General features: G+C 48.9%; 1 protein-coding gene across 1 annotated transcript in view; it reads right to left on the minus strand.

Moving 5' to 3' along the window:
• Positions 1-2,475: 2,475 nt before the first annotated feature.
• itga11b (integrin, alpha 11b) overlaps positions 2,476-26,043 on the minus strand; it is a 50,278-nt gene continuing 26,710 nt past the window's right edge. The window contains exons 11-30 of the mRNA XM_036535116.1: positions 24,068-24,212; positions 22,273-22,421; positions 20,739-20,882; positions 18,342-18,545; positions 17,749-17,879; positions 16,712-16,878; positions 12,177-12,316; positions 11,739-11,849; positions 11,396-11,481; positions 10,898-11,102; positions 10,414-10,512; positions 6,849-6,925; positions 6,536-6,619; positions 6,308-6,395; positions 5,998-6,111; positions 5,545-5,628; positions 4,977-5,087; positions 4,755-4,850; positions 3,889-4,002; positions 2,476-2,759 (exon numbers count right to left, since the gene is read on the minus strand). Of these exons, the coding sequence (XP_036391009.1) occupies positions 2,682-2,759; positions 3,889-4,002; positions 4,755-4,850; positions 4,977-5,087; positions 5,545-5,628; positions 5,998-6,111; positions 6,308-6,395; positions 6,536-6,619; positions 6,849-6,925; positions 10,414-10,512; positions 10,898-11,102; positions 11,396-11,481; positions 11,739-11,849; positions 12,177-12,316; positions 16,712-16,878; positions 17,749-17,879; positions 18,342-18,545; positions 20,739-20,882; positions 22,273-22,421; positions 24,068-24,212 (2,427 nt within the window). The 3' untranslated portion in view covers positions 2,476-2,681. The remainder of the gene's footprint in view (positions 2,760-3,888; positions 4,003-4,754; positions 4,851-4,976; positions 5,088-5,544; positions 5,629-5,997; positions 6,112-6,307; positions 6,396-6,535; positions 6,620-6,848; positions 6,926-10,413; positions 10,513-10,897; positions 11,103-11,395; positions 11,482-11,738; positions 11,850-12,176; positions 12,317-16,711; positions 16,879-17,748; positions 17,880-18,341; positions 18,546-20,738; positions 20,883-22,272; positions 22,422-24,067; positions 24,213-26,043) is intronic.

Raw genomic sequence — 26,043 nt, forward strand, 5'->3', positions numbered from 1 at the left:
GACATGGGTAACAATTATGCAATATTTGTTCCAGGGCTGATAAAATTATGAAAAGAAAAAAAAAAATCGAAAAAGAGAGCAGAGAGCAGTTCCTTTCGATTTGTGATTTAGCTTCTTTTGTTTAATGCTCTCATGCCTGTTTCAGTTGTTCAGACCTGTTGTGTTAATGGCAGAATAAAGGATACCCTGAAATGGTGCGTGTTTGTCTGAGATGCGGAGCTTGGTGAGGCGGGGAGTGTGCTGGGCTCATTGCCCAGCCTCTGGGAGCGCAGCCAGCCCGGTCTATGGGGCAGGACCTGTGCATCATTCAGGAGATACTCTTTATGTAATGCACTCTTTATGTAATACTTTATTCATGTATCTCATGAATATAGTATTGTACTCATTCCTCTTCTGTTTAATACACGATTTCCATAAACACAATTGACTTTTTAAGACCACCTCTTCTGGTTTCTCAGGTGGCTGTTGGTCTTAAGTTGGAAGGAACGCAAGAGCAACTGGGCATTGGGATGGGCACAGTCTGCTGTACACCACCCTGTCTCTTAAGTGGGCAGGCATTTGGGGTCTGCATCTGTGGAGCTCTGGCCTGGCTGTGGGGGTTTATAGAGGACTCGGTCTCATTCGTTTTCATCCATGTAACTACTATCTGTTCATAGTTTGATTTTTTTTTTTCTTCAAGAAATGAGCTGTCAGAGATTACCATGGAAACATAGAAATTGAAAGTTGTTTCCACATCTCTTTCATACCTTTTATTTTTTGACATATTCTGGAGGAAATGTGATGAATTTTAATGGTGGTAATGCTTTTGTAAGGCTTTGGCTTATATGGCTTTGATCTTGGTTTCATGGCCAGAAAAAAGGCTCTGCTTTAAACATTTAGTTAGTGTAATATTTCTCTCAAGTGTCCCTTGCACATATCTGCTCATCCCAGCAACATGAAGCCTGTCTCTGAGTCAATGCCATCTGCATTTTTATCTCTAAGTTAACAAAATAACATTCAATTAGTTGCTTATTTACGTTGCCTGTGATTTTGGGGTTCACCTCAGGCAGCATTATAACCCATGTGGCTATTGAGTTCGTTTACAGGTGTGCTCTACATTGCTAACAGTTACAGAGTATAGCTTGCACTGCAAGTTCATGAAGCACTCGTCACAAAAAACAGACAGTGTCTGGTGCCAGTTAAAACCATGCCATACTTCAGGCAGTAACATCATAATCAGAGTTATCGGTGTTGCTGGGATGGTGCGGGACTGCGGTTTGTTAATTTCAAGAATGGGCTTCACTCCCAGTTGCTCAGTAACTAAAGGCTTTAACATTTTTTTTTATTCAGAGTCATAAACATATTTACACTTCTTGCAAGAGCAAGATGAAGATCAAAGGCGTGAGATACCAGGCGTACACTGTTAGGTGTTGACTGCACAAGACTTTGAAATGACACTTCCTAAAGTACTCCTGCTATCTACAGTCTTCTGGAAACCCCAGGTCAGTCCACCTTCAACACATCCAGAAGGAGCAGTACTTAATGACAGAACGAACTGTACAATGTGCATACCCTTTCATCAAGGCTACTTGTTCAGGTGCAAAGCATGTCAAGAGAACAAAATGTCTAATACAGAAAATAAACTAGTATTGCCACACTGCTATAGTTACAGGGTAATGCCACAATCCTTGTGGGAGTACAACACAATGATAACATTAAGTATAAAAGGTATAAACTGGACTATTTACAACATTCAAGTTTGTCTTTATAAAACAAAAGTGCATTAACATTAAGTGTGATTGAAGTTCTTAAAAAAAAACATTAAGTTGGAGATCTTTGAAAATCCACAATTAAAGTATTAAACATTTCTTTGCCAACAGAAAACTATAGGTCACTACACAGACTAGGTCAGGATGCCAGTTTCTTGGGGGTTAATGATGGTGATACTGTCCAAAATGTCACAAAGCCTCCTTTGTGCTGGAGAAGCTATCAATGGCTGTAACTGCTGAAGGACCCAAGATGTCTATTCCATTGCCTGACTTCAGTGTTCCACTGCTGCTTTCCACAGACACTGAAGTGGAGATAACTCTGGCTGTCTGTGCATCCTTTTCTTCCAAAAAACCCATTATTTGCCAGGAAAACAGGGTGGGGCTGGGAGTAACGGTGCTGTTTTTATTGCTGTTTCTTTATTCAAATCCCTCTTGTGGTTTTAGGATGTGCTTTTATGTTTTGAGGTGATGCGGTTTTCGTCGTGTTTTCCTTTTATGCTTTTAAAATGAAGAATGAAAAAAAAGCCAATGATTCAAATTTGCAAAAGATGTTTTGCATGATGATAAGGGTGGCTGTTACCATGGTAACAGCTTTCTGACACACCAGGTAGAGTATAAGGCTTCTGAATGATAGAAGTACCATGACAGATTTTAAATATTCTGCCACATTCAGCTATGAGATGTCAGGTGAATGAACCTCAGCAAAGGTCTACTGAAGTTGGGCGCCGATTGGTCCTGAGGTGTTGAGTTAGGCGGGCTCAGCAGCGCAGAGGCTGGACTTGATTGGCTGTGAATCATTGTAGAGGGTATAGGTTCCCTGGTGCACAGAGCAGTAATCTCTCCGACTGTCCAGAGCCCCTTTTTTGGTGGGCTCTGCCTTTTGCGATGGTCCCTGAGTGCTTGGGTCAGCTCACACCTGCGCAGTGTCCTGCGTTACCGCTCCTCTGCCACCTTCCCGTTCGCCTCCTGCTCCACCTCCTCCCGGCGCTTCTGCCTCTGGAAGAACCCCAACTGGGAGAGGGGAGAACAATGAGGGTGGGGGAACAGTTACACTGTGTTACATGACATCATCTGCTTTTAGCAGACACTCTTATCCAGAGCGACTTACATGGTTACAGTTGTTTTTTTTTTTTTTTTACGATGTTATCCATTTATACAGCTGGATATTTACCAAGGCAACTGTCGGTTAAGTACCTTGCCCAAGGGTACAGCAGCAGTGCCCCAGTGGGAAATCGACCCTCGTCCAACAGACAGCAGTCTGATGAAACCCTTGCGAAGCAGTCACAGTCTAGCAGGGGTATTTGGGATACACCGGTGTAGTGTCTACCAGAGTCTGTGAGAGGGCTGTATGATGAATCTGCACTGTAAAGCACAGGCTGATGAAGGCAGTGTAGCATAGTGGTAAGGAGCAGGATTCGTAACCGAAAAGTTGCGGGTTCGATTCCCCACAGGGGCACTGCTGTTGTACCCCAGTGCAAGGTACTTAAGCCAGAATCGCCTTAGTAAATATCCAGCTGCATAAGTGGATAACATGTAAATTGCAACCTATGTAAGTGGCTATGGATAAGAGTATCTGCTAGAATGCCAATAATGTAATGTTATGTAAGGAAGTACTTGACTACGGAGACTGACAGTCGAGACACAACAGATATGGAAATAAAGTGCAGTGCAGTGAAGCAGAGTGGAGGAACTCAGTGATAGGTCAGAGCAGCAGTTAGCAACAGTGTGGCAACATAGCCTTGCTCAGTGGAGAAGAATAACGCATCTGCAGTATGGTGTAATGGAGCAGAATTAAGTCAGCAGTGATGGCGTGCAGTATTGTTCTTTGGATAGGAATGGAGAGACTGACTGTGCAGGATGGTATAGTGGAGCAGAATGAAGCCAACCGGATCGTAATGCCGTGTAGTTCAGAGCAGAACGGGGAAAACCGCACGGTATGGCATGAGACAGCCACAGCTGGAAAACGTAAACTCCGCTGCAACGGGAGTAGAAAGGAGCAAAGTCCCCCCCCCCCCCCCCCCGCGAGACGGTTTTAAGTGACGGCGGATTGTCTGTGGTGGCCAATCGAAGATGTAATAATATTTACAGCGATGAGCTGAGGTGGGGTTTTGCGGCTTGCGGCAGTGGAGGTCCAGCTTACCTTCCACAGAGCCAGGATCAGCAGAGCCAGCAGCAGCAGCCCGCCCAGTGTACTCCCAATAATAATCCAAATGGGAATCCTGTAATCTTCCTCTTTTCTAATCTCCAGGATTATCTGGGGAAATTAAACACAACACAAGACATGGGACATGGACGCAGACCATCTGCTCTCCTTCGGCCGTGACGGTTACCCATCTATCTACGCTTCACGAATTCGACAGCGGTACCATTTTGTACTCTTGGTATTTGGCATACAGTAGTCTATTCTTTGCACCAGAGAACAGTTTACTCGAAATGATATGACACTATCTGGATGTGAGTGCACAGCTAGCGAGAGGCAATGGAGGTCTGAAAGCCAGGAATCAAATTAAGCTGAACATTTTATTCTCTAGAGGGAAAAAAATATATGAATCTTTCTCAACAACATTTGGAGCCTCTTAGTATGGCGTTTTCACAGCTTTTCAGAGATTCCATATCGCAAGTGATGCATTTTACATCTGCTGAGCGTTTATTTTCCAACAGAGTTTGTGCTGCCTGCTCCTCTGGTTTTCAGCCAAAAGGAGCACGCTGCACCAGAGACTAACAGTCTCCTAGCGCTGACATCCGTGTCTCAGACTGAGTGCTATGCAACTACCTGCCAGCAGGTGGCAGCACAACCCTATAGCCGAACAAATGCAATGTCCCAATGCTCTGCTGGTCCTTTTGGTCCGTAAGCTCAGCTGTATTCGCTGTGTACCCTGATACCAGGCTTTACCATGAAATTGAGAGCAGCCTATCAAGGTAAAGGCGAAATAAATCTGACCAGTGAAACTGTTGGAGTGCTGGAATCTGACTTTGGGGCAGCGGCCGTAGAGCCGGTAAACTCACGCGTCTCACTGGCCTCTCCTCGTTCAGAAACATGGGGCTGGAGGGATCCAGCTCTATCGAGGCGGTGGTCACCAGGTCCAGGGTCTTAAACTTCACCTGCCAAGATTGAGGTGAGAGACAAAGGTGTGACACACACAGGGCTTAAATGCCACTACCTGAGACTGGGAGGGTCTAAGACTGGCAGCAGCTGCAGCGGGCGGGTCAGCTGTGCCGGATACTCACCGCGTGCAGGGCCTGGAGGTGGAGGAAACCGGTGATCCTCACGCTGATCTCCCTGTAGGCTGGCAGGCTGACGCTGCACTGGATGGGAACGGTCATGGAGTTGGAGGGATTCTGCAGGAAGAGGACACACAACACGCCTTAGCTGGGGATCCAGGAAAAGGAAACATGGCCGTCTGTTTCAGAACTTTGAACAGCTACAATTAATAAGAGGGAATCTGGTTAAGTGAGCTGTCAATCAATAATTAAATTTTCAATATAATCACACACACATACACACAAATATAGTTGGACAGAATGGCAGTTAGGTAGATAGACGAATGTTAGATAAATGTATGTAAATATATGTATACATAAATTTGTATGTATGTGTGTTTCTGTATGTGCGTGTGTGTGCATATTTTTGGTTAATTGTCATTTTGTTTGCGTACTTGGGCGAAAATTGCTTTGGCAATACTGTACATCTGTGTGGTCATGCCAATAAAGCTTGTTTGGATTTGAATTTATCTGATAAAAAACACCCGGGGGGGGGCGGGGGGGGGGGGGGGGGTGCACACAGACAGGAGTTTACCAGCTGTGGGACGTGGGACAGGTCCTCCGGAGACACCCGCCTCTGGAAAATGTGCTTCGGTGGGGCGCAGCGAGAGCTGTCTGTCTAAAAACCAAAGCGTTGTCAGGGACACAGGGCACGCTGTCGCTCAGTGACAGAACACCTGTGATGGTGCCAGAACCATGAGGCAGCAAATCACTTTCAGACTCGGAGTGCACCACTGCCCAGTCACCCAAAACCAAAGTCATGACACAGAAATGATGAAATCTTAATTGGTGACAGGAGTCCGGTCAGTCCGACAGGCAACGCGCAACGTTGGAGCTGCTGCATTATGATTACGTGTGGTTTGTTAGAAGCTGCTAAAACGCAAGAGCACAACAGCAGAGCAGAGTGCGCACAGATCAGTTCATTTCTGATTATTTCCACCGTAATTATAATGTCAAGGCATTTCTTTGGTCTGTGGGGTGTCCTCACCTGATCAATGTAGAAGTCTGTAATGTGCAAGAGCTGGTTGCCACCCTTCGTCACTTGGGGGATTGCAATATTCAGCCTCAAGTCCTTCACAGGGAAAAAGCCCAGGTTCTGGATCTGCGCCATCAAACGGGAAGAGACACACACACACAATGCTGTAATGAATAGTTTCCTATCATTTCCTATAATGGTGTAAACACGGCTACAAAAGTACCACATTCAAAATCTTAATGTCAGCAACACAGTGCATAGCGGATACAGCTATACGGGGTAGTGCGTCCTGACTTTGGTGAACGAGGATGCCGGCACTCACTCGGAAGGTGAAGTTGAAAGGAGGGCCAATAGTACCAGGCTTTTCCACGGTGTCTGCTTTGATCTCATGGCGGGAGGGGTTGGAGTCCCTGGTGGGGAGGAGGACAATGGGTAATGCGTAAAGTGTTCTGGTTCTACATTCACAAATTGGATTTGGCAGGATTCGGCCGGCCGGAGGATCTCGGCTGATCATTCAGAAGGATACGCATAAGAATGAAGAGCACCGCACCTTGTGAAAAGGAGGTCGGCTTCGTATTTCAGCTGATGAAAAATGTCGTTGGAGTTGTCGTCTGGTTCCATGTCCTCCCCATCACTGCACCACACACAGCACAGATATTTAAAAGTGGGTCCGAGACTTTAGAAATAATATTGCTATGAATATTCCCTTCGCTCGCAGAATATTCCCCTTGTCACACGGTCACATGCTAAATCTTGCTCTATCTTCAGGTGCCCCCTTAGAGAAGATGTGGTATTAGTCTGCTCCATGGGGTTTTAATCAGTGCTAATGAGGTGCTTTCAGGCCCCGGTGAGGGCCCTCTCACCTGCTGGTCTCGAGGACAACCCTCACATGGTCCAGGAACGTGGAGCGGCTGAACTCAAACTCCAGGCGGAAGGACACCTGTGGCAGGTGAGGAAAGGAAAACATATCTTTATACCAACACAGCCTGACTCACACGCCTGAACATGGGCCAAACGCAAATGTTTCACCTACCTACCACAGATACTAATACTGAGAAAATGTGACTGCTTTAAATGAGCATATGGGATGCTGGGAAAGTGGAGGACTGAGTGGAGCCCCCGGCAGGGTGTAGTCATCCTGTTGACACGCTACATCCAGCGCTGAGCTGGCTTTCCGCTGCCTCCAACAACAACACAGCCCTGATGTACTGCAGGCTTACAGAGAGAAGCCAGCAATAACCTGCAGAGAGCTGAGGAATAGCTTGACGATCACATGCCAGCCAACGCTTTCCGCTGCTGATCATCAAGACGAAAACAATCTATGCTCATTAGACACATCTCTCTGTAGTATCAAACATGTCAGATACGTCTCTGAACTCATAAAACACACAGATGTAAAAGTGCGAGGAATGAACTCCCCTAACTATGCCCACAGGGATGCAGTCACAACTGCACAGCAACACAGACAGTTAGCAAAATACTCACGCATGTATGCATGTGCACGTACACACACACACACACACACACACACTGACACATGCACACTGATACATATGCACACACACACATGCAGCCATCTAAGGGGATGTGGCTGTATCTCCATGCTAATACGCATGCATTACTAATGCTAAGCCACAGAGTGGAAACAACAAAAGGGAGTGGTAGCATTTATTTCCTGCCCTCCACTCTCATTATTTTCAGAAATTCCTGATGGATGCCCGCAGGGCGAATAGGAATTTCGGGGTGAAGTATCATTTTTGCAAAGTTATGCATTCAGTCCTGACAGAGCAGAGACATGCATGGCTGCTGGTTCGCATGCCGTTTCAGAGGAATGCAAACTCTGCATACCCCCCCCCCCCCCCTTCCCCACCCCGACCACAATGATCATGCACTACAGGGCCGTGTGAGCGTACGCATGGGCCCGCAGGGAGGGTGAGCTGCTGTAGCCCGGTTCCCTGTTCGGCGTGACAGCCTTGGAAGTCATCACAGTGCAGAATGTGGGCACCTCCGCCGTCTCCGCTGTGTGCTCTGGCTCGGAGAGGAATGGAAATTCACTAGAACAGAGCGAGCGTCTCCTGCCTCTCGCACAGCTCTCGTGTGTGCTGCAGTCTTCCGCCGGGCAGGTGGGATTGAAAAAGGGGAAACCGGGACCCTGCCCCCTGGAACTTTTCAGGAGTTTACCTCTCAGGCGTCGTGTAACATTTACATCTAACTGAAGCTGGAAATTGATCGCAGGGTTTTGTTTTTGTGGAGGAAAAATTCCAGTAGATATTTGGAAATATACTCAAGACTCAAGCGTTCAGCAGAATGAACCAAGCATACAGCAAGTAAAGTCCTTAAGATTTAGATTTAGACTGCATGATTTAAATGAAAGGTACTTCCAGCCAAACACTGACCTTGGATTATTTTCCCCGCAGAGCCGTCACGATTCGTTTTATGAAGCGTGCTCCTGGTAAACTCCCTTTAGTGCCAAATGAACACACAATATTCTAAATCACAAATCAATAAAGCAATGCTCCGAGTTATGTAGGGCACTCATTTCTAGTATAAACTGTTTGGTGCTGAATGTATTTTTGTTTCTGAGTTTTGAAAGTTATTCTAGGTCAGTCAGTGGCGGCAGATTTTCAGTTATTCCGGGTCAATCGGCGGGGGCAGATTTTTGTGGCTTCTCATTGAAAATGTGGCTTCTGCTCAGTCCCATGGGTTCGCAAGGCAGGGACGCTGTTCATGTTTATGTTGAAGATAACTGGCAGCAGCATGGGTTCGGTGCGGGTCCTGACCTCGTATCACGCTTAAAGAACCCTGTGCAAAAAAAAAAAAAAAAAAGATCCCGAGAGTCTGGCCCTCGTTCAACCTTTAACGACTCGAATCAACCGCTCATCTTACAAATGGGGCTGATTTGGTCCCCAGAGTGTCGGTTCCTGGTGAGAAATTGACTCTGCAAGTGCTGCCGATTGACCGCATTTAAACAGCGGAGATGAATTTATTGCTTCTGCAGAGTTGTGCCTGGTGGGGGGGTGTGGGTTACTTTGGGCGGTGTGACAGGAGAGGAGGAACGGGGGTATTGTGCAGATGGTGTGATAGCGGTCTGGGGGGTGGGTGGTGGTGGGGCGTATTGGGGATGTCGGTTACTATGGTGATGTGGCGGGGGGGGGGGGGCTCCCACGTCTGCGGATCAGCACCATGTGTCCCTGCAGCTGTGGGTCTGGAGACTGACCCAGCCAGTAATCACCTCCATGTGTCTCCTGCATACAGTAAATCGTCACCCTGCCCCCCCCCCCCCCCCCAGCTTGCCCTCTTTCCTCACCCGTCACACCTCTCACTTATTTACTACCATCATATCCACCTTCACCAGCATTCCCTCAGAGCAGCACAACATACTTAGACCCATTCTCCTGGTCCCTCCTCGATAATCCATGCGCCTTTTGCTGGGCCTCGCTGTTTTTAATAACTGTAACTCACTTGATTCCGCGTAGGTTCACCGCAAACTCTGCCCAAAGAGGCCCCCCCCGGGGGGGCCGGGTTTTAGGATTCAGAAGCCTTCAGATTTATTGGAAGACAAAGAGCTTGAGAGAGGCATTAGTGCTCTAAGAGGAAGGAAAATAGAGGAGGACGAAGAGATCGGGTTTCTGTGTAGCACGGCTATACCCTGAGCCTGGGTGCTCAGCCCCCTTGGTGTGTCACGTGGAGAGGGGCAGCAACACTCGGGGTTCCGGGTACAAAACCATATATAAACCCTACGAATAATGTCACTGAAATATGCCGTACTAATGATTGGTATGTTTAATCAGGTGCTGAGGATCGCATATTTCACACGTCCGAGGCTGTCGGATGACTTTTGAAAGCAATGGGAGGCTGGCAGTGGTTCAAAAGCAACAGGAGAGTTGTGTAAAAGTTCCGTTACGCGTCCCCGTCTCTGCTCTCCCTTGCACGTATGACCCTCTCTGCTTCACCTTGCCGTGGGCTCTCTCTCCGCTGGGTGCAAGAGCGGGCCGAGGAAGCCTTGGTTTGGGCACGCTGTGACAACATCCCCGCTTTAACCTCTAACCTACCTGAGCCTGGGAGTTCACCTCTAACCTACCTGAGTCTGGGAGTTCACCTCTAACCTACCTGAGCCTGGGAGTTCACCTCTAACCTACCTGAGTCTGGGAGTTCACCTCTAACCTACCTGAGCCTGGGAGTTCACCTCTAACCTACCTGAGTCTGGGAGTTCACCTCTAACCCACCTGAGTCTGTGACTTCCTCTCTAACCCACCTGAGCCTGGAACTTCATCTCTAACTCACCTTAGCCTGGGACTTCATCTCTAACACACCTGAGTCTGGGACTAACTCTCTAACTCACCTTAGCCTGGGACTTCATCTCTAACACACCTGAGTCTGAGAGTTCACCTCTAGCTTACCTGAGCTGGGACTTTGTCTCTAACTCACCTGAGCCTGCGACTTCATGAAGGGTGAGCTGACATTGCAGGACCTCTCATACCTTGGGCCATCCTCACCTCGGCACTCTATCTTGACATCTGAGCTGTCCTACGAGAGAGACAGTGAGGTGTTGGGTTAGCGCCTCTATACCAGGAGCAAGCAAATACAGATCAATATGTCCACCCCTTCGGCAATGTCTCTGAGATGTCAAGCCAAGATGAGAGCCTATGAGAGCCAAGAGTCTAATCAGCTGACATGGTAACAAACATTCATCAGTCAGGGAAAGTTTCTTCCGTATTAAACAGAGAATAGATTAAAAAATAGCTGGAATGTCAAATGCTTTTCTGAAGAATGTGGAGAATTTGTAATTTTGAGGATAATAATATTTGAGATTATAATACATAGTATTTGCTGTCATGTGGTTGCCTAGTTAAACAGGATATCTGCTCCACAGCTCTGAGCTGGTGGCTGAGTTTCTCCACCCGCACAGTACCTTGACTATGAGGCTGGAGAACTGCAGGTTGGAGCTGTAGGTGATGTCGAGGCGGGCGTTATAGGCGTTCTCCCCGTGGTTTTCCAAACGAGCGTCCACCACCATCCTCCTCCTCGTCCCCTCGATCACCCGCTGCGACGCCTCTGCTACCCCCTGTTGGAGGCAGAGTGGCCCCCCAGAGCGCAGCGCCTGTGCACAGAATTGCCTGAGGAGAAGGGGGGGGGGGGGGGGCATAGTCAGAAATTCTGTTGTCACAGCATGCATCAGCACATGGAGATCAAACCACTCAGATTCACACAGTGTTTGTTTAATTGTTTAATAACAGTCAGGAACTTCAGAAGAGGTCTTGTCAGTGAGAACTTGAAGCTTATGATCATTATTACATCCTTTGTGGTCTTCTGGTGAGACATGCACATGTCTGTGTGTGTGTGTGTGTGTGTGTGTGTGTGTGTGTGTGTGTGTGTGTGTGTGTGTATGTGTGTGAGAATGCAGACTCACCTGCGGTCCAGGAGGTCAGAGCGGCTCTGCAGGACCAGGTCAGGGACGCAGTGGTCATCCTCATCACAGCCATTCCAGAAGGGCAGCTGGAGAAAGAAAGAAAGAAAAAAAAGAGAGAGAGAGAGGGAGAAAAGGGTGGGAGGGAGAGAAAGAAAGATCATCAACCCAGTCAGAGTAGCCAGGACACTGAGATAATCATTCCAAACTGTCACAATCACTGCATGAGGTCATACTCACTCCACGCTGTCACAATCATGCTCCATGCTGTCATAATAACTCCATGCTGTCACTGTCACTCTGCATTGTCATAACACAGTAATAAAAAGTGCAGGGAGTCCCTCACCTCAGTCCTGATGGTAGTGGGCCAGCCATCATCCAGTACTGGGCCCTCCTCGGGGTCCTGTAGCCCCACCTCCACAGCGAACACTATAGGCCGTCCGTAGTCAGTAGAGTCCTGCAGGGGTCGGCATACGGGTTAACACTTCCCCTTACTGTACAACACTGCATAATGCAATACAACACAGCCTAGCAGAGAAGTAAGGACTCTTACATTGCAAAGCACCTCTAATGGACAGCACAGCATTTCTCATTTATCTTTTTTGTTTTTGGGCTGGTATTAAGCTCAACAGTATCCTACTCATGAGCGCAAGCCCATGTAGTGTGTCCAATGCATGACTATGTCCTCCATGCATGACCACAATACATGACCTTCCATGCAGTCCACACCAGACTCCCCTTCCCCCAGTCAATATATACCAGGCCTCCCCTGACCAGTACACACCAGGACGTGGAAGTACACATGCTCACAGGACTCCTCCCACGGCAACAGGCTCAGGTTCCGCGGCTGCTGTCTGTCACTGTCGTCCAGGACAGCACGGGGGGTGTAGCGGCGCTCGTCAATGAAGGCGCTGTACCTCAGAGCTACAGGCAAGGGGAGACAGAGAGAGCTGTACCTCAGAGCTACAGGCAGGGGACAACAGAGAGAGCTGTACCTCAGAGCTACAGGCAGGGGGAGACAGAGAGAGCTGTACCTCAGAGCTACAGGCAGGGGGAGACAGAGAGAGCTGTACCTCAGAGCTACAGGCAGGGGGAGACAGAGAGAGCTGTACCTCAGAGCTACAGGCAGGGGGAGACAGAGACAGCTGTACCTCAGGGCTACAGGCAGGGGGCGACAGAGAGAGCTGTACCACAGAGCTACAGGCAGGGGGCGACAGAGAGAGCTGTACCTCAGAGCTACAGACAGGGGGCGACAGAGACAGCTGTACCTCAGGGCTACAGGCAGGGGGCGACAGAGAGAGCTGTACATCAGAGCTACAGGCAGGGGGCAACAGAGAGAGCTGTACCTCAGAGCTACAGGCAGGGGGAGACAGAGAGAGCTGTACCTCAGAGCTACAGGCAGGGGGAGTCAGAGAGAGCTGTTCCTCAGAGCTACAGGCAGGGGGAGACAGAGAGAGCTGTACCTCAGAGCTACAGGCAGGGGGAGACAGAGAGAGCTGTACCTCAGAGCTACAGGCAGGGGGAGTCAGAGAGAGCTGTACCTCAGAGCTACAGGCAGGGGGAGTCAGAGAGAGCTGTTCCTCAGAGCTACAGGCAAGGGAAGACAGAGAGAGCTGTACCTCAGAGCTACAGGCAAGGGGAGACAGAGAGAGCTGTACCTCAGAGCTACAGGCAGGGGGCGACAGAGAGAGCTGTACATCAGAGCTACAGGCAGGGGGCAACAGAGAGAGCTGTACCTCAGAGCTACAGGCAGGGGGAGACAGAGAGAGCTGTACCTCAGAGCTACAGGCAGGGGGAGACAGAGAGAGCTGTTCCTCAGAGCTACAGGCAGGGGGAGTCAGAGAGAGCTGTTCCTCAGAGCTACAGGCAGGGGGAGACAGAGAGAGCTGTACCTCAGAGCTACAGGCAGGGGGAGACAGAGAGAGCTGTACCTCAGAGCTACAGGCAGGGGGAGTCAGAGAGAGCTGTTCCTCAGAGCTACAGGCAGGGGAAGACAGAGAGAGCTGTACCTCAGAGCTACAGGCAGGGGGAGACAGAGAGAGCTGTACCTCAGAGCTACAGGCAGGGGGAGTCAGAGAGAGCTGTTCCTCAGAGCTACAGGCAGGGGAAGACAGAGAGAGCTGTACCTCAGAGCTACAGGCAGGGGGAGTCAGAGAGAGCTGTTCCTCAGAGCTACAGGCAGGGGGAGTCAGAGAGAGCTGTACCTCAGGGCTACAGGCAGGGGGAGACAGAGAGAGCTGTACCTCAGAGCTACAGGCAGGGGGAGACAGAGAGAGCTGTACCTCAGAGCTACAGGCAGGGGGAGTCAGAGAGAGCTGTTCCTCAGAGCTACAGGCAGGGGAGGACAGAGAGAGCTGTACCTCAGAGCTACAGGCAGGGGGCGACAGAGAGAGCTGTACCTCAGAGCTACAGGCAGGGGGAGACAGTGAGAGGCTGAAGCCAGCACATACCACAGTGCATCAACACACATCATCACTATGTGCCAGAGTACTGAGGGCTGTCATGTGCGAGTGCTTACTACCATTCCAGCTGACAGAACTGAAACAGCAAAGTAAAAGCAGATGGAGTACAGACAGACATTTCCTCACAGCCCTTCAGAAACCTATGAATTGATAGTGACCATGGAGATAAAACAGCTCCTTCTATTGCATAATCTCAATCGGGTTTCGACGCAGCGTGGATCTGATTGATAAACCAAGGATGACAGTAATCCCTGAATGAGCGAACTCGAACAAGCAAGAGTCTGACGTGAAAAATTCCATTCGCTCCTCAGGTTGACACGTGCATGTCCGCCAGACAAAATTCCGACCCTTCCCCATCAGCCTCTTCCCCTTTTTCTGTTGTTTCAGGCACGTCCTTTTCATGGATCTGAGCTTCAGAGGGTTGGACACACTTTTAAGGACAACAGCGAGAGGAAGCTCTGGAACTTAGTGTTGAGTCTGTCAGATTTTTTTTCCCTTTAATCTGAAGAGTCTGGGCAGCCGGCCCCGACGTGTGAGACTCCGCTCCAAAGGTCACGGAGATGCTCCTGCAGGGTCCAGCTCCACAAAGTGATATCAGGGAAGCAATGTGTCTGCTATGGTCTGATAGGAACCAGATTAGGGAAGGCACAGAGGGGGAGGGGGGGGGGGGGTGAGGGAGGACTGACTGACACAGTTTAAGCAGAATTTTGTTCATCATCTCCTGCTCAAATGTGGACACGGAGTCCCGGGGGCCGACACATCGTAAAGAATTAGGATGGCCCTAATTCTAGTCCGTAAGGAAAAAGGTTTCCATCATAAAGAAGGCAGATTAGTACAAACTCATGACCCCAGCACATCATATGGGAATTAAGGAGAGACACAGCAAAGGGGATTTGCAATGAACATGTTCCTCTCTTACAGGTTGCCTCTTCCCTGAGCCCCCCGATGGCTTTCCCTAAAGGGAGTCGAGAGCTTTCCTTAATTTTCGCACTGATCCCCGCCCTGCTTGACGCGTTTGACATGTTTGCCAAAGGTAGCGTGAGGTCACGGGGTTAGCCTGGTCCTGTCCCCACCCCCCACCGCACACAGCGGAGGCCAATCACAGCGGAGAACCTCTTTAAAAACAAACTGTGATCAGCGAGGTCGTGTGTCACACCCTGGGTGGGCTGCCGCCAGGGTCTCTCTCGGCTCCGTGGTAACCGAACAACCTGTTGCAGCGAGACCTCATGGTGGCACAGTGCGGATTGCTTTTCCTCTGCCATGCTCATGTGCCCTGAGGAATGCACACTGGTGCCCGCCACTGCCAGGGGTCTCACCCTGGTGGTTTCTGCCCTTAAGGTAATGGAGCAGGAAGAGAAACCTCTGATGCTGTTATTACACTACAATACATGTCGGCAGTCCATGCATCTGTCTGTCAGCAGCTCTCCCATGTGATTGGCTGGCTCTTCTCTGGGGGTACGGGATGCTGATTGAGTACACAGAGGCACTCCCATCCTTCCTCTCTGAGGCTGAACCCACCCCCCCCCCCCCCCCCCATGGGTGCCCCAGGCAGAATGAGTTAACACCAGCGCTGGTTGACACGAGGCAACTATCTGGGGGTCGAATAACTGAATGTGACAGCGCTCATGCTCCACATCGTTTTTTCCCGCAGTTTACAATCTAGACGAAATCTCACGGGCCCTCATTTTCGGAGGCTGCGTGTTACGAAAACAACACTCGGGGAAAAGTTACTGCATTTTAAATATTGTTTTAAATCTCCGGGCCAAATCTCCGAAAAAACCTTGGCTGAACCGTGCCTTTTAGGACAGTCCTGTAGGGATATTAGTGGTTGCTGTTTTTACAGAGCTCTACTACAGACAGGCAGCCCCTCCGAACCATGCAGGCGCACAGTCCAAGGAGCGAATGTGAAAGCGAGATTAAGGCGGCCCCTGTTCTGCAGCGTTAATGAGGCTTGCTGACTTCACTGGGTTTTTAGGCATTCCAAACGTTTACTAAAATTCAGAGGGACCCTCCCTCAGAGGAATTGCTTTGTTAGTGTTCCGCTAACACTCATAATTTTTTCATAATCATATTTTGTTCTATACTGTGGGGGATGAGGACCTTGGCTATGTCAAGGTTACCTATTCATGCTACCTGTCATACACTGCAGCTCCTAGGAAGGAATGGAAGAGTGATTGTCATGAACCCCCAAATGGGTGGAGCTATTCTGTCCAGCAACTCATTTGAGCCAATCACAGTGTTTTGCTGCAGAGGTTGATTGGTTGATTGGTTGAAAACGTCAGTCAAAAAATTGACAGTTTATGGTGGCTCCACCCATCATGGCGTTCATGAAGCACCACTTTCCACTTACTACCCCTGTAGGAGGGCCAGTGTTTATGGATCTGATGAAGGTTATAGTGGGATTATGCCATTAAAGATGTATATTAAATTTTGTTACATTACTGCCATTTAGGAGACACCTTTTCCAGAGCGACTTACATAGGCTACAATTTCTTTAACATTTATACAGCTAGATATTTACTGAGGCATTTCTAGGTTAAGTACCTTGCCCAAGGGTAAAACAGCAGTGTCCCAGCAGGGAATCAAACTAGCAACCTTTCAGTTAAGAGTCCTGCTCCTTACCACAATGCTACACTGCCACCCCACAAAAATATAAAAAGTATATAAAATTTTGTACTCCTATACTTTTAGCTTTATGAATCTGAGTCATATTTCTTCGCTCCAAGCAAATGTCTGCAATACTGAGCCACGGCATCACTTGCAGGCCAAACCCATATCTGTGCACACTCAAAGCCCTGTTGGCATTGGTGACATCACTGTCCTTTTCAGGCAAGAGGGGATGACATTTGGGGCTTACCCACTTCCTGCGTTGGGGAGATGGGGGTGGTGGCGGTGACATTGAGACAGACGATGGCAGACATGCAGGTGACGTCTTTGCCGCCCCTCCGGCAGTCCTTGTTGAACGTGTTGATCTTTCTGGGCTCGAATCTGACGTCTACATGGATGCGGATGACACTGCGAGACCTGGAGAAGCAAATAGAGCAAAGGGTGCTATCAGATCCAAGCTTTTGATTCAATTGGACATGTCATAATACATGATCATACATATTACATTACAAATAAACTACATTACTGGCATTTAGGAAACGTTCTTATCCAGTGGCATGCATAGGTTACAGTTTTTCTACATGTTATCCATTTATGCAGTTGGATATTTAGTGAGGCAACTGAGGGTTAAGTACCGTGCCCAAGGGTACAGCAGCAGTGTCCTAGATGGGAGCTGAACCAGCAGCCTTTTGGTTATGAGCCCTTCTCCTTACTACTATGATATGATACTAGATATTAGTCTATCTGTCTCATTTCTCACTTTGTTAGGCAGCCTAGCTAGGTGAAAGGGGCCACTGAAAGAAATGTGTGTGTGTGTGTGTGTGTGTGCACGTGTGTGTGTGTGTGTGTGTGTGTGTGTGTGTGTGTGTGTGTGTGTGTGTGTGTGTGCACGTGTGTGTGTGTGTGTGTGTGTGTGCACGTGTGTGTGTGTGTGCACGTGTGTGTGTGTGTGTGCACGTGTGTGTGTATGTGTGTGTGTGCACGTGTGTGTGTGTGTGTGCGTGTGTGTGTGTGTGTGTGTGCATGTGTGTGTGCACGTGTGTGTGTGTGTGTGTGTATGCGTGTGTGTGTGTGTGCACGTGTGTGTGTGTGTGTGTGTGTGTGTGTGTGCATGTGTGTGTGCACGTGTGTGTGTGCATGTGTGTATGCGTGTGTGTGTGTGTGCACGTGTGTGTGTGCATGTGTGTGTGCACGTGTGTGTGTGTGTGTGTGTGTGCGCAAGTGTGTGTAGCTAGCTGTCTGTAGGAGAAGTCAGTCGGGGGGGAGGACAGGTGAGGGAATCCACACCAGAGAAGCACCGCTGCTCCCAGGGAGCCCACTGCAAGGTCCACGAGCCCATCCTCATTCAGATCCATCTCTCCGTGCACGCTGCGGCCGAAATACTGCAGACCAGGGGACAGCTCTGCTGCGCCGATCCTCTGAGAGGGAGCAAGTGACAGAGAGTGTATGAGAGACAAAGAGAGAGAGGGAGAGAGAGAGGGAAAGAGAGAGGGAGAGAGAGAGAGAGAGAGAGAGAGAGGGAAAGAGAGAGGGAGAGAGAGAGAGAGGGAGAGAAAGAGGGACAGAGAGAGACAGTGAGAGAGTGAGGCAGAAAGAAAGGGAGAGAGGTAGGTGATAGAGACAGAGAGAGGGGGTGAGAGAGGGAGAACAGAGAGACAGAGGGGGAGAGAGTGAGAGAAAGAGAGAGAGGGAGAGAGAGAGAGAAAGAGAGAGAGGGAGGTGATAGAGACAGAGAGAGAGGGAAAGAGAAGGAGAAGAGAGAGACAGAGGGGTAGAGAGAAGGAGAGAGAGAAAGGGAGAGGGAGAGAGAGAGAGAAAGAGAGCAAGAGAAACAAAGTCCACACATTCCAAGACGCTGTGCTGGAAGCCCTCTACAGTACCTGTTTGTAATGTCGCTGTATCCTGTCATGCTCGCCGTAGAAGATGTAGATCGCCCCCCGATGGTCGTCCTCCAGAGGTGCGCCCACCACCACCTCGCTGTAGGAGTCGCCGTTGAGGTCCGGGACGGGCGCCAGTGACGAGCCGAACCGAGAGTTCTGCCCGCGGTCGGAGATCTGCAGCGCCCCCTCCAGGACAAAGTCGCTCTGAGAGACGGAGGGCAGGCAGTCAGTCAGGAGTGTTCAGTGCAGGGATGACATGAGACATACGTGCACATTCATGACAATCTGAGTCCTGAACACACTGGAAGCAGGCAGTATGATGGAAATGTGAAGTGTTGAAGTGACATCCTCTCTACTCAAGACAGCCACATACTAATGAAGACATTTAAATAATCCTGTAAAAGGCTCATGAACTCTTAACAACGAACGGACACTAATCCATTTATCTAGATACTGACACTGACAGATGAGATATCTTTGAGTTGTCTATTTGTCTATTTTTTTGTTTATTATTAACAACTTAAAATTCCTCATGAAAACAAAATTACAAGAAGAAAATTAACTTAATCAAATAATTATAATAAAATTTCCCCAGGGATAACACTTTTGCGTAAGACTGCTTCTGGCTCCGATCAAAACCTCATGCTTAAATTCCATTATCCAATTTGTCTTTTTTTTTCAGCAAAGCACCCCCAGGGGTAATTTGATCACAACAGTTCGTCAACATGAAGAATGTCCGCCTTCCAGCAGCATCAGATGATCAGAGGAAAATACAGCTCCCGGTATTTCTGGGATCAGGTCTGCCATCAAATACACACAAGCAGTGTGAGATCAGTAGGAAAACATTTTGTGCCTTCAAACACAATAACTTCGCGGAGGGGCTGTCTCAAGACGTGGAAAATTCATGGAGTGGATTTCGAAACAACGCACAAACGTGCAATTTCTTTTTTTGAAAAGCAAAATTTGAGAACGTCAGCAGTCACATTTACCTCTCTGTCTCTTTCTCTGTGTCAGATGCACAGAAATATGAGCTCATTCCTTTGCCAGCGTTCAAGGAGGAAGCTGGGCAAAGTGAGAAAGCCTCACGCGAGTTCTGCGAGACGCGGCATTTCGCACACACACGCACACTTAGTGGAAAAGTAATGGAGGAAAACAACCCTCAACAGGGCAGGTCAGGACTGCACAGGGGCTGTTACTCACATTCACGGGACACACTAACCCTGGATGATCTGTGAGCGGTGGTGTGTGCGATGAGCACACAGGGGATGCGGTACAGGGGGCGGGGGGGAGGGGGGGGTCCAAAATGCGAGGGGGACCCCAAAGTGCTGTTAATGCTGCCAGAGATGGACTAATTTATGAGGCACTCTGATGTATTGAGAAAACTTTGGAGAAAAAAAAACGAGCTGGCTTTGGTGCACAGGTTGAAATTGAAATTAACCCACTGTATGTAGCTCGATAAGGGCCAATCATTCCTGGTTAGGAAAACTAAAAGTTAACCCTCCAAGGGGGCCCTCCCCTATTGATGAGCAGGGGCAGAGCACCCTCAATGCCAGGGGGTGGGGGGACGGGGGTCGGGGGGGACGGTTGCTGATCTTTAACGCTCGTGCAGTTGCAGGGGGCCCAGGACTGCACTCATGAGGGGGGGGCTGGCTGTTCCCCGACCGAAGGGGCTGTTCTGTCAGCTGTGCAGCAGTCGGGAAATGACCAATAAAAGCTGCTGGAGAGAGAGGTCTGGCCGGCAGTGTCGTCTCATAACCGCCTAGGAATTTCTGATCTCCCCCCTCTCTTCTCCGGCAATTTCCACCCATTAAGAGCTTTTTATCCTGGACCTGCGGCTAAAGCGCGTTTGAAGGGGGTAAATGGTTTGTTGCCCAGGCTTTGTTGGGCGTCTTCGTACCTAATGAAGGAGCCGGTCGTGCTTGCATTTGATCAGCGTGACGAAAGGTGGCCAGGAGTCAGTCTGCGCACAGCGGTGCACTTAATGAGAGTGTGTCGGGAGTGTGCGTCGGAGAGGGAGGGGGTCTGTGTTGCCGGTAATGAGAGTGCGTGTGTGTGTGTGTGTGTGTGTATGCCACAATGCAGGGTCGTCTGCTGGGGGGGGGGAGGGGGCTTTGCAGCAGGAGAGGGTCAGCAGCTTCCGCCCGTGGCTGAAGGTTTATTTTCCCATGATGCAGTAAATCAACTGTTATTTACAGTGCTGCACGTTTCTGTCTGTTCGGAGTTTGTGTGCATGCACACGTGTGTGTGTGTGCGTGTGTGCAGGCGCATATGTGTGTGTGTGAGCGTGTTTGTCTGTGTGCGTGCGTGTATGCAAGTGTATGTGTGTGTGCATGTGTACATGAGTATATCTGTGTGTGTGTGTGTGTGTACATGTACATGTCTCTGTGTGTTGCTTACCTGATCCGTCACCCTGTAGATATACACCTTGCCCTTCTCCCAGCCTCCGCTGAAATACATCGGTGCTGCCACCAGAAGGTTGTCCGTCTCTCCATCCCCGTTTATGTCCAGTGGGGCAATCTCACTGCCGTAGTAGGAGCCAATCTGTAAAAACCCCATCCGGGAAACATCAGCACAGCTTCAAATCATCCATACCGTATCAGTGCCCTTTGAAGTGCCAGGCAGGACAGTTCCTTTTAAATTCTGTTTCTTTGTATCTTCTTTTTAGTGTTTTTTTTTTTACCCCGGCTGCGCAAAAAAAGGATATGTGATGGGTACGACCGCTGAGAGGAAATTGAATCAAATACATCCCAGGCTTCCTGATTCTTAGGTACAGATGGTTGCTCTGCACTTTTGGCTCTGCAAGATCAACTAATCCTTTGAGGAAGCGCTAAAGTGCTAATTGTCATAAGGAATGCTGTGATTCATCCCCACCCCGACCCTAAACTGTTGTTAGTCAGTTGGTTAGACGTGGTTGTTTTTCCCGTTTTTTTAGTTTGAACCGGTGCCCAGGGCACAGTGTTTGCCTGGTAACCCTGTTTTCATTAAGGGGCAACAGATGAAAAGCACATGGGTCCCACCGATAGGAGCCATGTGGGCGCGGTTGTGGAGTCTAGACTGTCATGGTATCCTTTGCGTGTTGTACACATGCGGGCGGACGCCCCTCGCGAGGAGCGCGCTTCAGTGAGTCTCATGCTGTTCCCCAGCTGTCAGTCAGGGCCCTGTTTACAAGAGCAGAGGGAAACTCCTGCATCCCAGTTCGTAGCTGGTGTCGTCTGTGCACTTGTGGCAAGAAGAGGATGGAGCAAACCGCTCTCCGGGACTGCCGTTTTTAAAGTGTTTGGAATCCCTCAAGTGAAGCATTCCTGGGACCGAGTTCAGCTTCCCCAAACACTGGTTCAGTAGTCAAACATATCTTGTCATTGACTCACTGAGCGTGAAACAGATGAGCTCACTTTAAATCAGCTGTCTAAGCTTTTAGGTAATCTGACCTCTGGATAACCCGTAAATATGTGTTGGTGTTTGGGTTTAAGGTATGTGTGCGTGAGTGTGTGTGAGTGGTGCATGTGTGTATGTGTGTGGGAGTATGTGCACACAAATATGTGTGTATGAGCCTTGTGTGCATGTGGTTTTGCGTGTTTAAGTGTATGTGCCAACGTGTTGGTGCATTTGTGCATCTGTTTGTGTGTGTTGGTGCATCTACGTGTATGTGCTGATGTGTTTATGTTTGTGTAAGTGTGTGTGCGTGTATGTGTGTATGTGTGTGTGTGTGTGTGTGTGTGTGTGTGCATGTGTGTGCGTGTGTGTGTGTGCATGTGTGTGCGTGTATGTGTGTGTGTGTACGTGAGTGCATGCATGAGTGTGTGTATGTGTGCGTGTGTGTGCTGATGTGTTTTTGTTTGTATAAGTGTGCATGTGTATGTTACTCTTTGTGTGTTTATGAATGCATGTGTGTGTGTGTGAGTGTGTGAGTGTGTGTGCGTGTGCGCTGCACCTGTTGTCCTTTAATGGAGAGCAGGATGGTCAGGTTGCCGTTGTTCTTCAGGGTAAAGATGATGACCTTGCCAGTGTGGTTGAAGCGTGGGGCTCCAGCCACATAGAGCCGACCGCTCTTGGCCGACACCACAGATGTCACAGTATAGCCTGTGGACAGAGGCACAGTGACAGCGGGAAAAAAAGCAGCTTTCCATCAGCTTCGCACTGGCTCTCATGAGCTGACACCTGCACCCTTAAACGTCTTTTATCTCCTCATTGTGCCATAAAAACTGCTTCCCCCTATTCCCTGTGTGCTCCTATATTTTAACGAGACACATTTAAGCTTTTTCCACCCGAAGGAAATGTCTTGCATTTGTGTGTGTGTGTGTGTGTGTATTAAAAAAAAAAAAAAAAAAAAAACAACGTCTTGGAGGAATGTCAACTCGGATTTAAAGCCCTTGCCTATTATAGAACACTGACATCATAAAACACGCCTGATAAACACATTTTTAAACGCGGGGCGTTCTGAAGTTGGTTCAGAAGGGACACGCAGCCAGCCCGGCAAACAGAGCAGGCCACAGAGGCGACAGCAGCGGTCTGTTTGACTCATGTACACAGCCTCAGTGGCAGTGCGCATGGAATTTGGTCTCTGTTTGCTGAACTGAGATCAGTTGCTCTCTCTAGTGCAGGCTGGCATGTTCCCATCTCTCTCTCTCTCTCTCTCTCACTGCCCCTTTCATTCTGTCTTGCTCTATCTCTCTCATTGCCTCTTTCTCTCTCTTTCTTTCTCTCTCTCCCTCTCTCTGTCTTTCTTTCTTTCTTTCTCCCCCTCTCTCTCTCTGTCTCCCTCCCTCATTGCCTCTTTCTCTCTCTGTCTCTTTCTCTCTCTCTCTCCCTCTCTTTCTTTCTTTCTTTCTCTTTCTCTCAGTCTCCCTCTCTCATTGCCTCTTTCTCTCTTTCTCTTTCTCTCTCTCTCTCTTTCTTTCTCTCTCTCTCTCTCTCTCTCTCTGCGAGCTGCCAGGACCTGCGCCTCCTCCCTCCCTCCCTTCCTCCCTCTCTCCCTCTCTCCCTCTAATGAGTCTGGAACCACTCGCACCGCACCACTCTGATGGGAAAACCAGATTACGCCATGGAGAGGGCAGCAGTGCGCATGGTGCTAAACCACAGCACTCCGATGCTCCTACCACAGGTCTGTGCAGAGAGACCGGGCCTGGAGAACCAGCGATATGTGTGGGACCTCAGCGTGGCGCGGAGAAACCGCACCGCAGACGGTGAGTGGACCTGTGCCACACACACTCATTGGGAACACATACTGAACATACCCTATGCTCTGCATACATCATTCAAAATTCCGCGCACAGTCACCCGAACATCGGGTCTTACATTGTTGTGCTGCACTTGCCAGCTTAACATTCTGTGGTGAATTCTTCCTCCAGTGAGCAGTTCTTCCTTAAATGGGTATTGTGGCTTTGACATAACCAGCTCCACTTAGACAGAGTGTGTGTGTCACATTCTCACTCATCGGTTTGTGAATAAAGATGTTAGGGTGGACAGTAGCTCACTGACCAAGCTGCACCTCACCCACCAAGCTATACCTCACTCAACCAGGTGTGCCATGCTCATCCAGCCTTACCTTGCTCATTCAGGTGTATTTCCCACCCTAACACAGGTGTACTACACTCATCCAGCTGTACCTTGCCACCATGCTCACGCAGGTGAATCTCACTCACTGACACAGGTGTACCACACTCATCCAGCTGCACCTAGCTCACCCAGGTGTACATCACTCACTGACACGGGTGTACTTTACTTACCTAGGTATGCACCATGATTTTTCAGCTCCTCTGGGAACTCATCCAAGTAGGAGGATTTGGGTGGGATGACCTTCCCTTGACGAGTCTCCTTCAGCACTGCCCCGTTCCAGTCGTATGCCCCCACCGCGCCCACCAGTATCCCGTCCTGAGGAAGAACGAAACCCACACACTGGCACTGCCACCTAGAAACCACAGACGGCAGCCCCGCAGACGCCCGACAGATCTCATGACAGCAGAGGCCAGCCTCAGAGGAGCAGAACATACGGACCAACCATGACACCTCCATCAATGACGCCACCACCGGGCGTGTGTGTGTGTGTGTGTGTGAGACACCTCTGTCCTGACATTTGCCCCAGCACTTCATCAACAAGCTGACATTTTACAAATCTCCTCCTGAAGACATTTCTCTGCACTTTTTTTTCCCCTGCCAACAACATTTAATAAGAGAAAGTAAATAACAGATAGAGACTTTAATCCTGTCAGCATGTTTCTTTCGTAGTCCCCCCCTCCCTCACGTCTCATAGCCTTCAAAGCCTTTGGGGCATTTGGATGGAACCTATAAAGAGCTTTTATGGACTTCCTGCAGTGAGTCTGCCTCATGGCCAAGTTAGAGTGCAGACCACAGACACACACATACACATACAAACAGACAAAAACGTACCGTAAACACACCATCACACACACACATAAACACACATAGCCAGGAAATACTGCCACTATGACTAGCACTAAACTAAAATAATAATATAATAACAACAACAATAATAATAATAATAATAGTAATAATAATAATAATAATAACATAAAAAACAACAATATATTTTTTTTTAATTTCCAACAGGGAGACAGGAAGCTGTTACAGTGACTACACAGGGAAAGATGCTGTGTTCTCGTGGCCCACATCAGTGGACTCACACACCTGCGCCATGAATAAGTGGTTCTCACAGACTTCGCTTCCTCCACAGGCAGGTAACACGAGAATATGAGAACATACAATTGTTAATGGCAAGAACAGGACTCTCAGTGCTGCTAGGCTCGTCATTTTGTCTACAGTCTGAGTGTACCTAGGACTATGTAAGGTCTGGGCTCCAACACTCTGAGTGTCTCCACTTCCACATGATGTTACTATATGCTATTGTACTTCACTGTAAAAAGCATTGAAATACAAGAGAGACTACATCTACATTGAGGAGGGAGGTGCAAAGACTGCCAAGCTTCCACACCGTAATCTCCATTCATACTGCCCTGCCGTTGTCCCACACACTCCTGTACGCCTTCTACAGTGTTTCAGTTAAACAGTGATGCGTTTCTCCACATTTATGACATCACAATGTCAGGGTGCTCTAGGACCTGGACCTGTCAGTACCAAGCACAACTGATTCACACACTGACCCTTAGCAGACCTTAAGTCGCTGACCCAGTTTTCCCCAGATTACATCCATGTCTGTTTGGATGCTCTCAGTTTCCATAGCAGCCAGCCCATAACACCGGCACCACACAAGCAAGAGACCACTGGAACTAGTGACCTATTTTTTATTATTATTATTATTATTTTGTGCAGGCAGTCAAATAAGGACACGACTACTTCATCGTGCACACAGTGCTCAACGATAAAGTCAGCTATTCCTTTGTCAGAGGCCAGGAGGACTAATCAATTCCAGAGCTCTCACACCAGCTGAAATCATCCAACCAAACAAACAGCACCGGCTCCTGCTTCTCTTTCGGCTCAGACGTGTCAGCAAGATACTCTTTAAGTGGGCTCAGGGGAGACAGAGGGGGTCCATCACGGGCGCAGAGGGGCCCGGGCACAGTAAACCGGGCACACATCAACATGCAGACACCACGCTACAGCCTGGAGCCAACGCTGCAACAAACTCACTAAATGAGGGTTCCAATGCTCTTGCACGGTACAGGGCAGCCAAGTATTGCCTCACAAACTGTACACGTGGACTGTAGGCTGCATCAGATTTACCAGA

This window comes from Megalops cyprinoides, chromosome 8, assembly GCF_013368585.1.
Source record: "Megalops cyprinoides isolate fMegCyp1 chromosome 8, fMegCyp1.pri, whole genome shotgun sequence".
In the NCBI taxonomy this organism is placed as follows: domain Eukaryota; kingdom Metazoa; phylum Chordata; class Actinopteri; order Elopiformes; family Megalopidae; genus Megalops; species Megalops cyprinoides.